Source organism: Pichia kudriavzevii, chromosome 2 (genome assembly GCF_003054445.1).
Source record: "Pichia kudriavzevii chromosome 2, complete sequence".
Lineage (NCBI taxonomy): Eukaryota > Fungi > Ascomycota > Pichiomycetes > Pichiales > Pichiaceae > Pichia > Pichia kudriavzevii.
The window spans coordinates 740850-763166 of record NC_042507.1 but is presented as its reverse complement, the minus strand read 5'-3'; the positions used below and the strand labels follow the sequence as shown (position 1 = coordinate 763166).

Here is a 22317-nt window from a genome sequence, read left to right as displayed (position 1 = left end):
TTACATCTCTCGTCTACTTTATATACGCCCTATTTAAATTGTAAATTTCCCTACATAAAACATACCATTCAACTTCTCTCAAACTTCTAGCTGAGTTAGTGATAACCGCATCATCTTTATTCTTCAATCTATTACTTTCCTCCCATTTGAACAACTCATACATCAATTTCAAATTAGGTTGGATTATCACGTTTAATCGACGCACGCGGACAAACATGTACGCACGTGCAAGCGTTAGCTTCAACCGACTCATAACTTCTGCAATGCACACACTGGCTGACCTAGAAACCCCAACTTGGCAGTGAACCAAAACCTTCTTGCCCTTCTGGTAACACTCATCGATAAACTTTATTGTTTCGTCAAGAGTCGAAATTAACGTCCCCATGCCATCGTCGTTAATATTGTGTAAGACCATGACTTTCTTAATAGGGAAAAAATACTGAGATTTTTCGTCATATTGACTATCTTCATATATATATTTCTCCAAATGTGGATCGGAACTCTCGATTTTTTCATGCTTGAATTCGTTATTCCATGGAATTGTCTCTCCAACACTAACGATATATTCTATCCCTAATCTTGATAGCATGGGAATACTGGATGCATGTGTTAATGAGCCTAGATACATGTGCCCTAAAATCTTTGATGGCAAAGATCCACTAACTTCCTCAAATGAGCCATCAATTGATGGCTTACATTTTAGGACATTGGGGTTTTTGGTGCCAAACTTGGTAAAGTTGTTGGCGTGTGTGATGTTATGACGTTTTGGCTTTCCCCTGAGTTGGACCACATGATGGCCTGTGTTCGTAACAAATGAGTTGGACTCGTGGCCAATACTGCCAACACTGCCAACACTGCAGGCGGTCCCAACACTACGTTTCTTCTTGGGCATTAGTAACAATAATACCCTAATAGATCTTGTATCGTCTTCAAACTTGAAATCATCCCTCGTCTCTTGCATATTCGTCTGTAATGGTGAAAATTTGTTTATAATAGTTTCCAGTTTGGAAAGTAATACGTAGTCCGTTTTAAAGATGAAAAAAGGTCGTCCATATCGAACGTGTAGTTTCAAAATTGCCTCATCAAGACATATATTCAGAGAATACATTAGATAACATAACGTCAATAAGGAGGATTCGGTGTATCCATCAGAGCAATAAATTAATCCAGGAAACTCACTATTGGTGATGTAATATAAGAACTTGCAGATATTAATGATGGAAAGTATCTCTTCATCTGACATATCCGCCATTGTGATTGACCCAGAAGGTGGAAATTCTATATTTATGAAATCACAATCTTGAAAATTGTTGTAGATTAATCTAAGTTGTTCTAAAGTGGGAATCTTCGCATTTTCAACACATTTTATGTAAAACCTCCATATAGTACGAGGGAAAGTGATCAGTAGTTTGTCATACTCGTCGTTCCTCAAACCTTCATAAAAATCAATTTTTCTCAAATTGGTAATGGTGTTTGTAGGACTACAAAATAAGGGATTGTTTCTTTGTTCTTCAAGAATCCGGTTAACATCTATCTTCGTCGACATTTTTATGTCTTTGTTATTATTCAGTTGTATTTTCAGACATTCATAGTCGGTTATATTTCCCAGCCATACATCATCAGGCAACGGTGTTGCTGTTGACATTTTCGAGATTTCCAACCTTTCCCTGTACAGATAATTCGAATCCCAATTGTTAAATACATTCAAGTCATATTTAGAGCATAATTCATCATCTCTTTTGGAAGATGCGTCAACTTTCAAAGGTTCAATACTTATCAGATCGTATTCTGATAATTTCTCAATATTCGGATTTTCCAGAATAAAAGTATTATACTTCTTGTCATTTAGCAAAGTTCCCATATTGTAGCCTCTCAGTATCTCAGGATGCTCATGTTGGTAAACTATTTGGGCAACATGTAATAATCTTGCTATGCTCAAACATTTACATTTATTATTTTCAAAGGAATCCTCTCTTTTCCGATCCATACAAATCTGGTGATCTCCTTTATTGAAGCAATAGACAATGAAATCAGATATGTGACTGATTTTTGACACTTGGATATGAAAATTTCTTAAATTGATACCTAATTCGGGATCTAACTTTTTGAAAACAGGTAAAACTCTTGTAATAATACAATCCAATACAATGGTCTCTAATGAATAGTCTTTAAATATAGCCTTTGGTAAATTCTTCAACAAGTAACATTCTAGATTAGAGACACTTGAATAGTTGACTAACACATCTTCTATAGACACACTACCCTTTATAAGTCCACTTGATTCAACAATCACATTGCTATAAGTTGAAGAAACTTCTCCTAATAAATTACTAGATCGTATGGGCATTAAAAATCGTGCGTCAGGAGTATTCGTTAGTCTAGAAATTGGATCTTCCTCTTCTTCTTGGACTTCTCCCTCCGATCTTTTAATAAAAATTGATTCTTGTCGTATCTGATTTATTAGAGTAGGTTTATCAAATGTGATGACTTTCCGGTTATTGTTGTTGCCCTCGATGACGTTGGAGGAACTACTTAAAAAATTGATTTGTCCAAAATTCTCCCTATGGATCCCATGGAGCCAGGGAAACATGGTTTCAACCTCTGGTAGCTTGGTATTTTGGAAATTCATCAAATAGAAAATGGCCTCATCATTTGAAAACAATTTAACATGCCTCAAAGAAGGAACAAATGGATGGTTGATAAATGTATGATACTGATCATCAAAAACGTGAAACTCACCATACTTGTGGGTGTCTAGACCAATAGAATCAGTAAACTTACCTGGTGAGATTTTACTCCGTAATCCATCTATGCTCATTCTAGCTTTGGATTTTCCCTTCTCGTCCAAGGATAAGGACATTGCACGTTTGGAACTTCGCCTACTACGTTCTTGCTGGACCAAATCTTGGTTATCATCGTCTTCGTCATATATAGCTATGTTATTTGCAGTTCTATCATTTAGTGGTGCTAATAGCACAGGTCTAGAGACATTCGAAACGGAAGTAGATTTTACCTTGCTCTCCCTCATATCATAAGAGTCTAGAGAATAAGGGGGGTCTTCATTTATGGAGGCATATGATGAATTTGCAGAACTGATTGATGTGGATACTTGTATATAGCCTGAAGAAGATCCAATAGTGGACTGTTGGTTATCCAAATGGTTCAACGTGCAAACTGGAGTATATGATCTAATACTATTTCCAATTTCATCAACAGGGATGAGCACTTGTTGATTTTTTATCTTAGTTTCATCATTTGACGATGATCTTTTGGTATCTGACAGATCTTTATCCCAGTTCTTACTTGAATAAATCGCAATTTTTTCAATCATGTTGTATTCTGACCCACAATGTACTTCGTCTGAACTCATATCAGTTAACCGTCTTGGTGTATCCTCTTCAGCTGGATCACAGGCTTTTAGCTGGTTTCCGCAGGAAGAAATAGTTTGAGCAGGGGTATCAATATGAAGGTTATTTTGGCCTTCCGAATCTGGGAGCGACATTATGGTCTGTTCTACCTTTATTCTCAAAGTTGGCAACTCAGCTTCTGCAAATCTTGAAGGTTTGATCTTGGTGTTTTTATACGTCAAAAGCCACACAATTACTTCGCTGAAAGATAAGGAGTTTGCTCAGCACGAGAGAAAAATCTTTGGAGCTGAATTCTTGGCACCGCATCAAAAATGGAAATTAGTTTGTTCTTTTGTTACCCTTTTTAGAGTAGCAGGATTAAACACATATTATATATTTATATATGTACATATATATTTTCCAGGCGAATCTTTGTACAATTGTTTGATAAGTGATACTAGAACTTCTCAACTAGGTCTATAAGGTATTTCATAAAGTTTCTGTCTGTAGTAGAAACTAGAGTTTGAACTAGTTGTGCCGCCAGTTCGGATGGAAACCCAAAATTACCAACTAAGGTATTTGATATTTGTTGGCATGTTTCTTCATTAAAACCAACAGGTAACGGTGTAAATTTGTTTGAATCGGTGGCATTTTCAGACTTCTTCTTCTGTAATGTATTTGAGTCGGGATACTCAAAGCCAATATGTGCAATACCTTTCAGAAGTCTACAAACTTCTAAAGTAATGTTGTTTCTGAACTGGGCATCCTTCAATAGATTTTTATTTGCAGCAGGAACCTTCAACCCTAATTCTGCAACTAATAAAATACTGTTATTGATCAACAATTCATTAACTTGTTCAAACTTGTTATTATCGCTTCTGAAGTTATCCTGTGGATCAACGACAATACCACTACCTAAACCTTGACATAACATGTTTAAAACAAGAATGGATAACTTAACTATTGATAAATCGGTTCCTTGGTGATTGTAGGAGTAGGAGAGCATAGTATTAATAACATTGATTAACATGGCCTTATTATCTTCATTGGCTAGCCATAATGAATTCAAATGGTCATTGGAAATAGCAATAAGCATTGACATAACAGACCTTTGTAAATCAAGGACTTCCTGCTTACTAAATTCGTCAGTCACCTTATTCTTGTCGTTTTCAACTTTCATGAAAATCTTAGACAACAGTGGAGCCAATAAAGAAGATAATAAAATGTAAGAACTTTCATCTGTTGATGATTGATAGAATATTTGAGAAACAAAGTTGATAAAACTAATAATTTCCAGGACTTTTAATTTTTCAAAATTGAGCATGATACATGAAATAAACTTGGATAAGATTGACTGTAATAGTTCCTTCTCACTATGGTTATTATTATTGAGAATTATGTATAGTCTGACTATACAAAATTGGATGGCTTCTCGGATGATGTTAAAGTCAATGAAATTTTCCAGTGTAATAAGAATGACTTGAGAGACTTGGTTTAAAACATTTAAGATCTTACTTTGATCGAACTGTTGGCCTCTTAAGCTCTCGAACCCCTTTAAGATATTACCCATTGCAATTAAATAGTGATGAACTTGGACCAAACCTACAATTTCTAATTGTGATGAGGAGAGCTTGGTAATTGCTGCCTCTAATGATGTGAACATCGGTTGCAACACATTTTCAAGTATATTGATTCTTCCATCATCGCTGGATACTAAAGTGATCAATAAACCAACACTTTCAAAAACATGTAATTGACTTTCAAATGAGCCAGACTCTTCAATTAATGTCATATCTAGATCAAATAATGCAGCCGAAGGGTCGTTAGATAATAATTTATTTTTATTCGAAACAATTTGAAAATCAAATGATAACAATGGGAGTAACGATTTGATCAACTCTTCAATAATAAAATCACCTACCTTTGGTCTGGTCATTTTAACAAATCTGTGAAACAAGTACCATGATCTATATTTAACCTTATCGTTCTCACTGAAAACACCAAAATTAGAAATGAAAATATTCAAAACTTTCAGCAAAATATCCTCTTTGTTTACGCCTTCAACTTGAATGTTATTGTTATTGAAAAAGGTGTAGTGTTTTAGAAGTAATTCAAAAAATGAGAGTTGGATCAATGGATGATTGATTAGAATCTGTGTAGAACTAGTAATGACTTTGCATAACATCTCATTAAATACAAAGTAAGGTCTCGAATTGTTGATCATTGTCTTTGGCAAATTCATCACATTGTTCCTTAACATATCACTATAATATGTGAGAACGTACAGGCCCAATTCGATTGTTCTCCAGTCAGGTTGAGAACCTGCATCACCAATCTTAGAGAATAGAAACTCGTTAATACAATTGATTATAACCTCTAATGCCAATGTTTCGTTTAGCAAAACAATGGAGTCTAAAAAGACACTTAATTTCGACCTAATTTCATTGAACTGCTCAATGGTATCATCATCGTCACCGTCGTCGTCTTCATCAAACTTCAGCTTTAAAATGATGTTTTTCGACAAAGTTGTTAAAATTTCATCATTGTTGATAGCAGACAGGTCAATAGTTTCATTAGTGATGTTCTTCTTTAAAAGTAAAAGGAAATTGGAAATGAATGGAAAAACCTCTAAAGAGATATCATCAAATTCGTTTGATAAAAACTCAAAGATCAACGGAAAAATCTCAAGAATCTTGGAACATGCCAAACTTCTAAAATCAGCGCTTCCCAATTCTGCTGGTGAGCATTTATCGAGCACTGTAATAGACTCTTCACCAATTTGATTCACCAATTTAGCTAGAGCCATAGAAACATCAAACTCAATGGCATTTGAATTAATATTCAGCTGGTTTAGAATACCTCCAAGGTTAAGAAAATTAATCAGTTCTAATTTTTTGCTTGGTGGCATTTTTTTGTGTAGAATTTCATTGAAAGTGTTTGCCGTAATTGCTCTTCTTTTGGCATTGGTTCCTTCACCCAAAAACTGATACAAAAATGACATATATTGCTCGTCTAAAATCAAATTGATTTCAATCCATGACACAAAAGATCCGATACATATAATTGTGTTGTTGATAATTTCATCAGCCAATGATCTGTTCACAACAGCATCGCTTGTATAATGTCCCAAAATTTTTTTCCACACGGATGTCATATCAAGCATATCGTTTGCTCTGATTGAGTCCTTCAACAAATTGTGTTGATCTTGTGATCGATTATCCCTTGTAATCATTTGATCACCTATCTCTTGATGTATAACCGATAAAGTTCTAACATAATAGTCAGTCGCAATATCATTAAAAGTGGAGCCATTATACGCTAGTGATAAAACATCTTTAACTAATGTAGCATAACAGTTCAGAGTACAGTGAACAAAAAGTAGTCCAAGGGTCTTGGACAGGGCATTTCTTAGAAAAATAGGTTCCACTTTATTCTGTGAGATCAAGGAAGATAAATAGTTAAATATCATATCCTTTAAAGAAATCTTTTCACTGTCAGATAAAAGCGGCAACCTTTCACATATAACTTGAAGTGCAAAGAACTTGGAGTTAGTTGATGCTGTATCCAACTGTAAAATTTTTAAACATGGTTGCCATCCATTAGTAGAAGATTTTATTTGACTGACAAATGATAATGCTTGCTCTTTTATAACTGGATCACTTGAGGGACTGTTTGCTATTTCGACAGCCTGTTGAATTTGCTCTTCCATATTAGACGCTTTGAGTGGTCTGAATTCCCTTTTTAAGATTGAAGTCTCGATTGATCTATTTCAAATGCAAATTTTGAAAGAAAGTACTACCTCGGCAACCAAATATTGAATACCTTGTGTTACAAATCGAGAAATTACCTAAAAGACGTTGGTGGCGCTGGGAAGTTTGGTGTGGAAAGATCAAACAAGAAACACCTGTTCAATGTCGAAATAATGAGCATACGCTATATCATACATCACAAAAAAAAGCTGACTGAACTCAAACGTATGGCTTGAACTGAAAAATTTCACAAATTATGAACCAAGCGCAAAGGCCACAAAAAATAATAAGGTCGTACCCGGATTCGAACCGGGGTTGGTCGGATCAAAACCGACAGTGATAACCACTACACTATACAACCAAGAACGATTTTGTAAGAGATCAGACAAAGGACTATCTCTCTATTTCCTCATCGGGTAATCATATAGAAGGTTGAAGAAGATTGTAGAAGGTTAAACAAAAGTTCTAGAAGATAATTAAATCCCTCAAAATGCTATTTTTAAATTGAAGAATTACTATTTAAACAGAGGACATTCCATATATGTTCTCAGAGAATTAACGTATAAAAATATATAAGATATAAACAAGCAATAATCAGATTCTAAAGTACGCACCACCAGCAACACTTTCAATTGGTAGCACCGGCTAGTTAGAAAAGTTCAACAAAGAAATTAAACAACATGAATTCAGAAGTTAACGCGATGCATGCAGGTTCTAACCCGTCGCAAGTTAACTTAAACATGGTATTCAAGGGTAACGAAAAGAACTCTGTTCGTTTAGCCCAACAATTTCTGTTCAAACTTGACATGGCCTTTAAACTACAAGAAAGTATGGGAAAGGATGTCTCAGAATTATTTAAGGTAGCAACCGCAATGCTCAACCTCGATGGATCCGCTCTCGCCTGGTTCACTAACAGGTATGGAAACTCCGAATTACCTTTATGGCATCAATTTGTCGAAGAGTTTACACTCGAATTCTGTCCAACAGACGAATTTGAGTTGAGACAAGTGGCAGCAAAATACAATGGCTGTCACCAAGGTAAAAATTCCGTGGAACAATTTATCCAGGAATTTGAAGGGTACCGGACCTTACTCCCAGGTGAGTATGAGAACGAATGGGCCACCAGAGATAGGTTTGTGCAAGGATTACGTGCAGAAATTAGAGGACGCGTATTCCAACATAGACCAAACTCGCTTGCTGAAGCCAAATTTTTAGCAAGAGACTTTGAGAAGGACTCAGCACCCAGAGCTAGAGACTTTAGATTCTCGCATCAAGATAGATGGAGAGGTGAACCAATGGAAATAGACTCCATTAAAAATAAAAATTATCGTGGTCGGAATTTTGACAGTTATAAAAGAAACAAGAATTACAACAGAAACTATAATGGTGGTTACGCTGGTAGAAAACAAGACAGAGAAAATTTAAATTAGTTAGGAACCAAAAGGTGGTTGGTTCCGATATTGCTATAAACCCACCTACAATAGAAAATGCAAATCTGCAATTAAAGAACGAGATTCAACACTCTACTAAGTTTGACAAGTATATACTAGATAACAAGGATATAGAAAATTTAAGTGTTTCGAACGTTTACATGGATAGGAAAGAACTTCCGCTTTTGAAAGTTAAAAATGAATTATTTAAGGAATGTGTTGCTTTAGTTGACAGCGGTGCGTCAAGAAACTTTTTGGATTACGAATTCGTTAAATCACATCAATTAGAAAATTATTTAGAGCCTACAGAATTTGAAGATGTTGTCGCCGCTAATAAGAAAACGATCAGCGTTAAAGGAGAATTAACCTTAGAATTACAATTTAAGCTAAGAGACGAATGGCAAAATGAGAATATTAGATTCTTAGTCTTAGAGAATATCAACCATAAAATGATATTAGGTTTCCCATTTGTTAAAGATCATGGAAATAAAGTTGACTGGGAAAATATCGAAAAGGAAACGGAAACTCCTGAAATCCCAGATATCGAAGAACAAATAGAGTCAAGCGACGAAAACGACTTAGAAGAAACACAAGAAAATGAACTTATAGGTATTAACTCCATGCGTGCAGTTAGAAGAAATTTAAAGAATGTTGATAATTATCCATTATTACTGTTTGTGCAGTCAGTTGAAGAAAAAGAAAACAATAATGTTTTAGAAGAACCTTACGGTGGTGTTGTTGGAATTAGGAAGAAAATTCATGAAGAATTTAGAGATGTGGTGACCAATGACCAACCCACCAGTTTACCTCCCCAAAGGGATTTGACTCACAGAATTATACTCATTGAACCTACCAAGAGTACATACAGACGCCAGTACAAATTAAGTTATTCAGAGAAACAAGAGCTGAATAAACAAGTTGATGAACTGCTAAAACAAGGTTTTATCAAGCCTAGCTCCAGTCCTTTCAATAGTCCTGTATTATTTGTCAAGAAGAAAGATGGTAGTATGAGAATGTGTGTCGATTATAGGTTATTAAACAACAATACGGTAAAAGACAAGTTCCCAATACCACGAATCGATGAATTAATCACATGTTTTGGAGGAGCTTCAGTATTTTCCAAGTTGGATTTGATGTCAGGGTACTTTCAGGTCAGAATCGCAGAAAATGATATGGAAAAAACAGCCTTTTCCACAGATTACGGTCACTACGAGTGGGTTGTGATGCCTTTCGGTTTAACCAACGCCCCTAGTACTTTCCAAAGAATGATGAATAGGATTCTAGCACCTTATTTGAACCAATTTGTTCAGGTGTACCTGGATGATATTATAATTTACTCAAAGACTGTCGAAGAACACTACAGTCACATTGAAAAAATATTGGAATTGCTCAGGAGAAATAAGCTGATTGCGAAGAAAAAGAAATGCTCATTTTACTTCAAAACCTTAGGTTTCTTAGGACATCTCATTTCAAGCAGAGGTATCCAGACTGACCCTGCTAAGATAGACAAAATCAAGAGTTGGCCAATTCCGAAAAACGCCAAAGACGCTCAATCATTCCTAGGATTAGCTGGTTATTATCGAAGATTTATCAAAGATTATTCTAAGATTGCATCTCCTATAATGGAATTCGCAAATAAGAAATGTGTTTGGAAAGAACCTCAAGATAAAGCATTCGAAGAGCTGAAAGGAAAGTTGATTAATGCCCCAATTTTAGTACATCCTATTTGGGAAGATGGTTATACATTTGTGGTGCACACAGATGCTTGTGGTACTGCGTTAGGTTACGTGTTAGAACAGCTTGATTCAGATGGAAAATTACGTGGTGTAATAGCCTATGGCTCCAGGAAATTAATAGGTTCAGAATTAAATTATTCAATATATGACCGTGAATTTCTCGCTGTTGTCGAAGCATTAAAGAACTGGCGTTACTATTTATTAAATCGGCACTTTGTATTGAAAACAGATCACAGATCGTTGGTCTATTTAAAGCGACAGAATGCAATAGATAGCCATAGAGTGGCCAGATGGTTGGATTATTTAGCTGATTACGATTTCACCATTCAGTACGTGAAAGGTCCTACTAATTCAGTAGCAGACGCTTTGTCTAGGTACCCCTACGAGGAGAAAGAAGTTGGTATCAACACAATAGAATCGGTGTTAACACCAAATCAGGAACTGCTAGAACGGATCATTAAGTCGTACGATGAAGACAATGAAATTAAGGAGATATACGACATATTGAAAGAGAATTTGCCGATCCCGAAGTCAATCCATAACCACATCAAACATTATTCAATTGAGGATAATTTACTATATTTCTCAGTGGTTAAAGGAGGAAATGATCGAAGAATAGTAGTCTCCCCTAAGTCTAAGTTGGTTCAGGAAATTATTGGTAACGCTCATGACGGTAACTCTGCTGGTCATTTCGGGTATTTCAAAACATACATGAGACTTCACCCTATGTTCTACTGGCCAAATATGCTAAAAAGCGTGAAGAGATATTGTCAAAGATGTACGGTTTGCCAGAAAACCAAACCCGAGACAACTGGTCAAAGAGGATTATTTTCCCCTCTTCCAATTCCTGAAGGAAGATGGACAGACATCAGTTTGGATTTTGTCACAGGTGTTCCCAGATGCAAAAATGGACACGATATGATTTTGGTAGTGGTGGATAGATTCACGAAGATGGCACATTTCATCCCCACTAGGAAAACTGCAACCGCAGAGCAATGTGCAAAATTGATGGTAGATAATTGTTTTAAATTACATGGGATTCCAAAAAGAATGGTTTCGGATAAAGATATAAGGTTCATGAATAAATTTTGGTTTACGGTGTACAAGATATTTGGTACATCCTTACTTTTCTCGACCACTAATCATCCTCAAACCGATGGTCAAACAGAAAGAACGAACAGAATCTTAAACCAGTTACTAAGAAATTATGCGAGTAACGATCTCTACAGTTGGGACAAATGGTTGTCAATGGCCGAATTTGCCTACAATAGTTCCCATCAAGTCTCGATAGGTTCATCACCATTTGAAGTTTGCTATGGTTACTTACCAGACTCGCCAATGTTTATTTCTAGCAGTCGTGTTTCAAGTAGAAGGTACAGCAATAAAGCTGAAGAATTCGCATTAGAAATGAAAGTCATCATGGAAAATGTGAAAGAAAACATGATTGAAGCGCAAAGAAGTCAGGAAACACAGCATAATAAGTCGAGAGTGTACGAAACATTTGAAGTTGGAGATTGGATACTATTACACAAAGATGCATATGGTAGTGATAGATTGTATTACAAAATACAACCGGTATACTACGGACCCTACAAGGTTGTCAAAAAGATATCAGACAACGCTTACGAAGTTGATTTACCGAAAACGAATAAAAAGGATAGAGTAATCAATGTCAGATGGCTTAGAAGATTCTTACAAACGGATAAACAGTTTCCCAAGGTACCCCCAAGAACAATAGCTGAAGCAAGAAGTAGACTGACCGAGATTATCGGTATAGCTGGTATCGACGAAACAAACGATACATTGGATGTCTACTGGAAAGATTGTGACCCTTGTCATAGTTCAAGCATCCCATTTTCATTATTTTTAGAGATCCCAGAAGATTTACAGAGAACTTTATGGGATAATGCAAAAGCAATTGATAAGGACAATAAACTTCGGGACGAAGTTTCTAAAGCGGCGGAGTAATGTAAGAGATCAGACAAAGGACTATCTCTCTATTTCCTCATCGGGTAATCATATAGAAGGTTGAAGAAGATTGTAGAAGGTTAAACAAAAGTTCTAGAAGATAATTAAATCCCTCAAAATGCTATTTTTTAAATTAAAGAATTACTATTTAAACAGAGGACATTCCATATATGTTCTCAGAGAATTAACGTATAAAAATATACAAGATATAAAGAAGCAATAATCAGATTCTAAAGTACGCACCACCAGCAACACTTTCACGAGATGAAACGCGCTTGTAGTAACATATCACAATCTTATCTTAACTTAAAATGTTTTGACAATTGAATTTTTTTCAAGAATAATCACTAATCTTATCAATAGCGATGATATTGTATATAACAATAATAATAATTGTGATACACTTATTAGTAAGTACATAATAGGTGTATAATCGCACGAGTAGACAATGAGCGTGGTGGAAGTTAGTCGTAGTAGAAGTAGTAATAGATTTCTCTCTTTCTCCTTCTGCTGCTTTCACTCCCGATTAGGAGCTATATCAGCTATATCAATTCTATATAACAGGATATTGTCTGTCTTATATACTTCACGCCCGCAACCTAGAATTACCCTCAGTTGCTACCCTTTTTGGTAGAGCAGACTCCTGTACAAGCTTACTACGTTCTAGGACTTTCTTTTTACTGTACCAGTCTTGTCATAGCAAGTTGATAAATAATAGTTAATTTATGCGAATGACAGTGTCTCCGACGGCTTCTCTATGCCTATGCTCTACATGTTCGACGGGACTAACTCTCTTTGCTTCCTACTCCGGATGCCCAACCCTTGTTAACTTCCCTATTCTAAAATCGAAATCTTAACATCAGTATATTATCGTCAATCTATTGGCACTTACTTTTTTGGAACACAACCGGAAAAATCCGTTCCACGGGATTTAACATACTAAATTTTCTTATTTAGCTAAAACTATAGGTTACTTACTTGTCTTATTGTATTATATCAATATGTGCGTTTACTAACGTGGGATTTAAGTTTTAATAGTGACCAAAAAATATATTAATCCAACCAAAAGACCTAAGTTCCATAATATAAATGTTAAGTTAATTCGGTAAAAAGCAATTTCAATGAGGCTAATCAGGCCTAACAAGAAATACCTCCAGAGTCTTATAATTAAGCAAAATTTATATATTTTGATATTTTGGATTGTTGTAATGATAACTAATCATACCACACATGACCGATAATTCATGCTCCTTATAATAGCAATAACAAATATTTACATGTATTAATTCTATTTTAGATACTAATCTCAAATTTTAAGGGTTGAAAGCTCAATAACTGAACATACATAAAACAATACATATAAAAAACCAAAAACAAAGGAAATAACCTGATATTTTTAGAGAAAGTATGTGTTAACTGCGCTAGATTCATAGTTAAATTAACCACTAGAAAACAGAAAACGTAAACTTAACTATACCTGTTACGAAATATAGCTTAATAATCCAGAGAGTTGGCCAAATTAGGTCTGTGTAGTGCAATTGCCACCAGTGAGGGTGTTTTTAGTTCCAATCTGCTGAAATGTTAACTACTTATCGCAAAAACAAATTTATCTTGCTAAAATGTATACACAGATTACCGATTCCTATTGATTGTTCATGAGAAGTATGTGCTTTGATTTAGTTAGGTGAAATACTAATTACGCCAATGCACTTTCTGGGCTAAAGAACTAAAAGTCAATTTGACGGTCTGGAAATGCTATTTTAAAATCATAGTTGTGAATTCCAGCAATGATGAAACTATGTAGATTTTTTAGAAATAAAACACACAGTATCAGATATCAAATTTGATCATCACTAGGTCATATAAATATGGTCTCACAGACTATAGTTTATGTTTCCATGCAACAAATAGGTTTTTTTGAATGACGTTCATTTAAACCTTCATGAAAACCTTTCAAGAGTAAAGAATTTTTTTTTTAAACTATACTTAATTCATAGACCAGCACAAGATAAGAAATGGGTCCTTGTAGATCGGTTGTCAAAATAACTGTAAATTAATAAACTTTTTCTCAATCCTTCCAAATATTGGATCTTTGACAGCTCATGAAGTTTCTAAAACTATCTGATTGCGTTTTTCCGGTAAACGTGGCTACACAGCTCATTAGTGTAGGATATAAAATTTGTACATGCTTAGGCTAGTCATTATATTATAAATAAATTTTGGTGACCTTAGAATAAGCACATATACATATCGAACGGTTTACTTAAGGCTTTAAACAATACCTAAAACGATAGAAATGAGTCGGAAAATTCTTTTTACAGTCGTTTCTTATATTTGTTCTATTTTGCAATAAAACGAGGTGAAAACTCCTACGAGAAGTTCTTGACGATTGTACTACACAATGTGGATTTAACGTCAAATAGACCTTTGTTATGCGCCATTGATTACTGCTTTCTTTAAAGTCTACAGCACTACTTTTAGAAAATTTATACTTCACATACAATTCATGATCGTACAGTCTGATATGAATGAAGGGCCATTTTATTCCGGTAAACAATGGAATTTATATCTTTAATCTTATTCCATTTTTCGAATATTTAAGCCTCCAGATAGTTACAATATTTATTAATTCATGGAGCTTTACCACGGAAGACAAAGTTGCATAGGCTTAGTATTAGCGTTCCCTATAGTCATCGCTCAAAAATAACATAAATGAACCACCACATATTTTAGTAGTATATACATTTTATTTCCGTAAAAGAGAGCATACTCTGGTAATAAGATACAGCCATACCAACTTATGAAATTTTGAGGTTGGCATTACCACTTTGTAAAAAGAGTTATACTTGATCCGATGTTGACTACAAAGTCTTAAACCAAAAATATAGGTCGTACCCGGATTCGAACCGGGGTTGGTCGGATCAAAACCGACAGTGATAACCACTACACTATACAACCTTTTTCATATTTTCATCCGGGGCTCTGTCCTATTTGTCCATTCAGTTCTCGTTTACATATACTATCATAATAGCTACCGGTCTATTTTCTATTCTTCAGTCTGCTGTTGTATTGTGTTCTGTGTACATTCTTCTTGAAAAACATTAACATTTAACTTTCAATATCGACATTAAGAATGGAGTTAGTGATTGTAATAAGTTAGTGAGTGAGAATTAATTCCCATACTATTACAGGTTTAGCTTATTTTAAGAATCCACTACCTTCTGTGAAAATGGTATCGTCTTCAGGCAACATAACCAAGTATTTTTGAGATGTCGTCGACAGGGAGGTGAAAAAGTTGATATATACTCCACAACTTAGAAGGACTCAATTGAATTATTTTATGGGAGGTTTATTTGGATTCTTCTACAAATAATTAGAAAAATATTCAGAGACTGAAAACTGATCTAGAAAAAAAACACAGTATGTTCATTCATTTAAAGTTCATCCGCACTTAGCAAAAACATATTGCAGCATGTGTATCAATACATCCAGTTACGGTATGTTCATCCTAGAACTTACTATTCCGTTTTGTAAATACCCATAGAACTTTTTTATATCATCAAAACGACTTATGATGAATTCTTAAATAAGACTAGATCAGAAGAACATTAAGAAATAAGATTCATTAAATACCTCAAAAGGTGCATCGAATCCTCCAAATTAAATAATTGGCGTTTCCTCGATTCAATCAGAATCAAAGAAATCATTTCCAAACTTCATTCAAAATCACCCCATGTTTCATTTCCTGCATTTACTGTATTCGTCTTTGAAGTTTCAAATACATCTCTCAGAAGTGATTTTTTGTTTGCTCAAGGTTAAATCTTCCAATTATATTATATTAATAGATTATAATAATAATGTTTGGGCCACTATCAAAGGTATCATTACTTATATTGCTGTGGATCTGTTAAACTTAGTAAAGCCTATTAACCAATTAGTTGGGGTTCACAGTGATAGAGAAGAACTAAAAAGTAACTAACGATGAACAAACAATGTGAGGATCTAAGAGAGTTACAAGGTAGGGTAGCGACAGTTAGCCAGACGTTAAGAGCTGCTAATGTCAAAGTGGAACCCGCTGGTCGAGGTGCAGTAGGTATTAATCGCATGAGTTTGAGGCGCAAAACTTTGTTATGGAGATCGTGAGTGCGTTCAGTTTAAGAGGACAGGAGAACGAATGTTGACAAATAAGGTTCTTAGAAAAATACTTAGTTGAATGTTCATTTCAATTTGGGAGAGTGGCTTTACAGGGTGGCAATATACTAAAAACCAACTAATACATGGAATGCAATTCATACGATTTTGTGTCCTAAGTAGATTGACGACCGGGAATAATTTTCGTATAATGATGATTCATAAATGATGTTAGCACTTTTCAAGAGATTTTAATTTATCCTATACAAGTTCCTTGCTATAAGTCAATGCTGAGATGTATAAAAAAGATGAGACATTCTTGCATAGCCAGATCAACCCAATTAATAGTGAATGAGTGAATTTATAGATGACCATGCTGCAAACAGGCGAATGACGCAGCTTAAACTTGTAAATAACAATTATATGAGGTACATTCAAACTACAACTTTGAAATTCTTGGCATTCGGTACCCAAAACTAAACTTATAAAGAAAAATGTTCTGTTGTTCTTGCCAGAGACATGCTGAAATTGGATAGGCCAATTTTTTGAAAAACCCAAAGGGGAATTATAAACAGCAAAACGGAATGGGTAGCCCGGACTTATTATGTTAGACTAATATTCGATAGCTCAACAGTTGTCAATATCAAACGAGAAAGAATTGATAGAATGGTTCTCAACTCTGTAGAAAGATTTCTACAGCACGAAGGGCACAGTATACTCCTTTATAAGGTAGGAGTATCACTTATACTCAGTAAAAAGATCTGGTTTGTGTTGAAGCTTTTCACTGTGTCAAAAATGCCTTTCTCTTTTTATGTTTCCAGTGTGCATGCAACTATTTCACCAGTTAAGTTTGTCTGTTTGAGGATCAACCTTTCGTTACTGAAGAACTATTTATTGTCACTCCTCTGAATATTTTTATCTTCAAATAGTAGTGTTTCAACCGAGGCTTGTTATAGAAGGAACAGCATAGAAATCTTCTTATATAGAGACATAAAGCAGAGAAACCCTTTTTTCACTTTATTTATTCCAAATAGACATGTAAATGTGTAACTGAATGAGATTATTGAAAGGTTGGATCTACTATTACAAAGAGAAAACAGAATCAGTCCACATGCATTTTAAAGTTCATATACAATGGTAGGCAGTTTGTATGACCTTGTCACACTAATTATGAGTATAAAAGGAGCGATAGCATAATGGCAAGATACTCTCTGACTGGTATGTCTCAACTAAGCGCAGAGATGGGGCCAACTTAAAAAGGAGTGAGGGCAGACATACCGAGATTTGTATTTTTTTTTTCCCTGTGGATATATGTGGCGCCAACTGCTTTTCTGAACAAGAAGAATAACCCCGGAGACTAATGGACATAACTGTATCTTTTTAAAAGTTCCAGCTGGCTCTGTACTAAACCGTCTCACAATGGTCAACCTCAAGTCGATCTTTTCAAATACTTCACCTGCTCCTCCATTAAGAGTTGCATCACCAAAAAAGGGATGTAGTTGCAGTTCGAAAAAGTCAAAGTCCGATTCATGTTGTAAAGCTGAACCAAAATCTTCTGGAAAGTCCTGCTGTAAAACAGAGTCTACAATGGCATCAAAGCCACTAATGGCGGAAACAACAGGGTCATCATCATCATCAACTTCATTGAATTCTGAGGTTAAATTGTGTTGCAGGGGAAGCTCTGAAGCAAATGAAGATGAAGTTATACAGGATACCGATGCCTTGGTATTATCCAAACATCCTGATCATCCGGCAAATTTGATTTGCGAGTTTTGTAGAATATTTTACAATAATGGTTGGGTCACCGGCACTGGTGGCGGAATCACGATCAGAGACAATGATTATGTTTATCTAGCACCAAGTGGGGTACAGAAGGAACGCATCCAACCATTAGATATTTTTGTCATGTCTCTCGAAACTCAAAAGTATCTCAGAAAACCATTGCATTACAAGCCATCCGCATGTACACCGCTATTTATGGCTGCATACACCATGAGAAATGCTGGCGCATGTATTCATACTCATTCCCAAAATGCAGTTATGTGCACCTTGTTGTTCGACAAAGTATTCGAAATTTCATCTATTGAACAAATAAAGGCGTTGCCGAAAATAGTCGAACAGGGGAACATGTGGTATTCTGATAAATTGGTGATTCCTATAATCGAAAACACCGAAAAGGAGGAGGATCTTGAAGCATCTTTACGCAAGGCAATTGCAGAGTATCCAGCTGCAACCGCCGTATTAGTCAGAAGACACGGCATATATGTTTGGGGTGAAACGGTATGGAAAGCCAAAATTTACAATGAAGCCATCGATTATCTACTGGAATTAGCTGTTAAGATGAAACAAATGGGTATTCCAACTGTCAAACTTGATTAGACAAGCACTTTTCTCACTTTTTTTATAGTTAATGAAAACTTATATTTCTCTTAAAAACTTTCTAATGTACATAATGCTCTATTTAGCTAGTAACCTAACGGTTTGAATTGACTTTACTTTCTTGTCACCGATTTTGGGGTTAAGGAGCAATTTTTCGAGTCGTTAATTTTATCTGCAAATACTCTACTATAATCCACTTGACTTTCTTCTTCATTGTCAAAGGTACCCACTGAAATTATGTCATCACCTCGTATTATGACTCCTTTCGAAGGTTTTGGCTTTATAATCTGATTAGGAGAGAATACACGTTCAATAGCATTAGTCAATACAACATTTGTGTTTTGATCATATCCCTCTAAGTTCCCCATAACCAAGTGCCCATCGATTGTCAGCACTTTCACTGGTTGTGATACAAAATCCTTTAATGAGCTCATCTAGTATGCTCAATTATTCAGTGTTGGTTGGACCCATGACAACAAAGAAATCGTTAGGCATAGAGATCAAGATCAGGTTGAAGCCAAAAAAAAAACTCTCACCTTTGGCACTAATTAAACCCTTCCAGGGAGGCTCAGTTGAGTCGTATACTCTGATTTAGAATCATCTTGCTTTCTTGTCCCTAATATATACAGACATAGTATGATAAATTCCGACATTACCGAGTTGTCCAGTGATTTCGAAATTACTCCAAATGAGACAGAAAAATTTGAAAAACAAGAATTGATAACATGGGCCTGCAAGTTGGAGCTTGAAAGTATTGATTATAGAAATACAAGTATGCAGTTGATCGAACAGCTATCAAAATTATCCAAGACTTTAACTGATAACTTGAAGAATACGTCTCTTTATTTGTTCCAGCTAAAAAATGAGATGGGACAGAGAGATGTGAAGATCAAAAACTTCATTGAAGTTTCCATCGCAGAAGAATTAGACACTGCATATAACAACTTGGCTGGTATCTCAAGTAAAATTAAAAATGTCCAACAAAGTATATACAAACTTGAACATCACAAAATTGAAGAGATTATCAGCAACATTGAAAGAAGTAAGTACCAGCAACGTAGTAAAGATAAACAGCAAGATGAAAAAATTAGAGAATTAGAGATCCAGGTTAAATTGCTACTACAAAGACAAGAATATATAAACCTTTTGAAAACCCCTGAAAGCTCTTCAAGTGGAACTTCACTCCCAAAACGGGAATTCTCCCACGAATCCTTCCAACAAAATGAGGAAAACAAAGGTAAGCTAGCTGAGGTGTCATCTGTGCGTCTTCCACTCTCTCAAAGGGGGATATCCTCTCAACCATCTTTACAATTAAGTTCGAGAAAGGAGAAACATGCACCCTTAAGGCGTAACAAAAAGGCCCCATCTCGATCAACTAAGCTACCGAAACAAGCCCGAGGAAAGACATTCACTCGTAAACTTCTCTAAATTCTATTGCATGATATAGTTAGAGTTTACCAGATTTCTGAATTCATCAATGTCTAGTTCTAGGGAGTTGATCTTTTCTTCGGTTTTCCCTAGGCCATCATAGTAAAGATAATAAACAGGCATATATCGATCAACAAATGTCTCTACTTCCATATCAGTCATTCCTGATCCTTTTTTCTTAATCAAAGCATGCTCTTGCTGTAATCTCCACCTATATACATTGTTGATGTTTTCAGTTTTGATACATACAAAGAGGTCGAAAAGCCCCCAAATCTGTTCATATCGCCTCAAGTCGCAATTAATTTTTTGGATATGTCTGTCTTCCACATCACCGAACTTACGGGGATGGGTAGCTTTGATGCTATTCCATTTTCGAATGAGCGTTTCCTCAGTATTGATGGATGTGTATCCATTAAACCAGCCTTCAAATATAATTAGATCGACTCTCTTTTCAACTACATTCCATTTTTCAAGGGGCAAACGGTCGCCCTTTCCATTGTGCAACGATTTATCGTAGACGGGAATCTTAACTGGTGATTTGTCGTGATCAATGTCAATCAAATCCTTGAATATTTTCATCAACAACTCTACATCATGTGTTCCAGGCAGTCCTCGACCCTGTAGCAGTTTATTATCTTGGTTTTCTCTGTTCAAGTTTAGTTGTTGTTCAAAGGTCAGATAAAAGTCATCCATAGAAAATTGCACAATGTTACAATTGATTTTTTCCAATAACTTCACTCTGATGTTGGTAGCAGCTGTGGTCTTACCAGAGCCCTGTGGTCCTTCGATTCCAATAACTAAGGGTTTTTTCTCTTGGCAATAAAGTTTTTTCTCTAAGAAGGGTGCAAGGAACCTAATTGCTTCATCGACGACACTGGAGTTGCTCATTTCCTTAGTTTTTATACTTGCCAGAGAAATATTTAGAAATGACATTTGGTTGAATCTATCCAAGAAGTACCAACTGGGACAAGCTCACATCAAGCGATTTCCAACCTTTTCCTTTTTGATTGGACCCCGCACTAATTCTCCGTTGTCGCTTTTACTACATCTTGCAGTTGCTAATCTGGGCTTCCGAAAGACACCATTCTAGTTGTAAATGGAGGACAAATAGAACAGTTTTAGTAGATTGCCTTCACTATCAAGGTACTTCTCTAGTTTGGGGGAGAAAAGTTTTATACAATTTGTATTACAAAACGTTATTTGACGGATTCTAAAGGCATAAATTCAAATTGCCTTCAATTCTTTCAGTTTAGAGATCAATTCATCCACGTTATTGACTATAACTCCAGGCTTTCTAGCCTCTGGTTCTTTCAATGAAATCGTCTCTAATCTGCTGGTAATTTCTACATTTAGGTCAGATGGAGAGATTACCTCTAAAGGTTTCTTTTTAGCTTTCATCATCTTTGGTAACGTAACAAACTTAGGTTCGTTTAACCTTAAATCGGTCGTGATGATCATTGGCAGTGGTGCTTTGACCACCTCCACACCACCATCAATCTCTCTTTCGACCTCAACAAAGCCGTCCTCTCCAATGGTAACTTTGGCAGCATTTGTAGCTTGCGACCACCCTAATAAACCTGCAAGCATTTGTCCAACTTGATTAGAGTCATCATCAATAGCTTGCTTACCAAGAACTATCAAGTTTGCCTTTTCCTTCTCTGCAATGCTCTTGAGAATTTTCGAAACAACTAAAGGTTCAACTTGTGCATCACCAACATCGACCAATGTTGAAGTGTCGGCCCCTCTACCCAAGGCTGTTCTTAAAACATCCTTCGCCTTGCTAGGACCGATAGAGACTGCGTGGATTGATTCCACTAGGGTTTTGTGATTCTTTTTCATTTTACATGCTTCTTCAACAGCTATATCGTCAAACGGATTGATACTGTACTTCACGCCGGTAGACTCAACGCCGTTGTTTGTTGCATTGATTCTAGGCTTGAGAGCTGCGTCAATAACTCTCTTCACAGGGACTAAAATCTTGATTTTGCTTGACATGACTTTATACACACGTTTCTATCAGCAAGAGCAGCTGGAACTACAAATATATGAGGGAGAGGGAGTACATCTAGCGGTGAGTAAACTTTACCTATGAATTGGATTGACTTGACTCTTTCCACCCTCACCGTGTTTACTGAAATTTCATCCAAGA

The 22317-nt window shown here is 35.7% G+C and overlaps 8 protein-coding genes and 2 non-coding genes across 10 annotated transcripts; 3 read left to right on the top strand and 7 right to left on the bottom strand.

The window, feature by feature from the left end:
- Nucleotides 1-13: 13 nt before the first annotated feature.
- Nucleotides 14-3502, bottom strand: C5L36_0B03750 (uncharacterized protein; the record flags this gene model as incomplete). The annotated part of the gene is made up of 1 exon (XM_029464741.1): nucleotides 14-3502. One exon carries the CDS (start codon nucleotides 3500-3502, stop codon nucleotides 14-16), a length of 3489 nt encoding a protein of 1162 aa, XP_029320600.1.
- A 302-nt stretch (nucleotides 3503-3804) lies between these two features.
- On the bottom strand, nucleotides 3805-7056 carry C5L36_0B03740 (uncharacterized protein; the record flags this gene model as incomplete). The annotated part of the gene is made up of 1 exon (XM_029464740.1): nucleotides 3805-7056. One exon carries the CDS (start codon nucleotides 7054-7056, stop codon nucleotides 3805-3807), a length of 3252 nt encoding a protein of 1083 aa, XP_029320599.1.
- A 329-nt stretch (nucleotides 7057-7385) lies between these two features.
- On the bottom strand, nucleotides 7386-7457 carry C5L36_0Btrna5Q. Its single transcript has one exon. It is a non-coding gene; the product is annotated as a tRNA-Gln (tRNA).
- A 319-nt stretch (nucleotides 7458-7776) lies between these two features.
- On the top strand, nucleotides 7777-12230 carry C5L36_0B03720 (uncharacterized protein; the record flags this gene model as incomplete). Its single annotated transcript, XM_029464739.1, is given in 2 exon segments — nucleotides 7777-8503; nucleotides 8503-12230. Coding segments are annotated over 2 exon segments (4455 nt in total).
- Nucleotides 12231-15116: 2886 nt separating this feature from the next.
- Nucleotides 15117-15188, bottom strand: C5L36_0Btrna4Q. Its single transcript has one exon. It is a non-coding gene; the product is annotated as a tRNA-Gln (tRNA).
- Nucleotides 15189-17780: 2592 nt separating this feature from the next.
- Nucleotides 17781-18740, top strand: C5L36_0B03710 (uncharacterized protein; the record flags this gene model as incomplete). Its single annotated transcript, XM_029464738.1, has 1 exon — nucleotides 17781-18740. The coding sequence occupies one exon, from the start codon at nucleotides 17781-17783 to the stop codon at nucleotides 18738-18740; it is 960 nt and encodes a 319-aa protein (XP_029320597.1).
- A 113-nt stretch (nucleotides 18741-18853) lies between these two features.
- Nucleotides 18854-19174, bottom strand: C5L36_0B03700 (uncharacterized protein; the record flags this gene model as incomplete). The annotated part of the gene is made up of 1 exon (XM_029464737.1): nucleotides 18854-19174. The coding sequence occupies one exon, from the start codon at nucleotides 19172-19174 to the stop codon at nucleotides 18854-18856; it is 321 nt and encodes a 106-aa protein (XP_029320596.1).
- A 202-nt stretch (nucleotides 19175-19376) lies between these two features.
- On the top strand, nucleotides 19377-20168 carry C5L36_0B03690 (uncharacterized protein; the record flags this gene model as incomplete). Its single annotated transcript, XM_029464736.1, has 1 exon — nucleotides 19377-20168. One exon carries the CDS (start codon nucleotides 19377-19379, stop codon nucleotides 20166-20168), a length of 792 nt encoding a protein of 263 aa, XP_029320595.1.
- A 3-nt stretch (nucleotides 20169-20171) lies between these two features.
- C5L36_0B03680 (uncharacterized protein) lies at nucleotides 20172-21101 on the bottom strand (the record flags this gene model as incomplete). The annotated part of the gene is made up of 1 exon (XM_029464735.1): nucleotides 20172-21101. One exon carries the CDS (start codon nucleotides 21099-21101, stop codon nucleotides 20172-20174), a length of 930 nt encoding a protein of 309 aa, XP_029320594.1.
- Nucleotides 21102-21392: 291 nt separating this feature from the next.
- Nucleotides 21393-22163, bottom strand: C5L36_0B03670 (uncharacterized protein; the record flags this gene model as incomplete). Its single annotated transcript, XM_029464734.1, has 1 exon — nucleotides 21393-22163. The coding sequence occupies one exon, from the start codon at nucleotides 22161-22163 to the stop codon at nucleotides 21393-21395; it is 771 nt and encodes a 256-aa protein (XP_029320593.1).
- Between the last annotated feature and the right edge of the window lie 154 nt (nucleotides 22164-22317).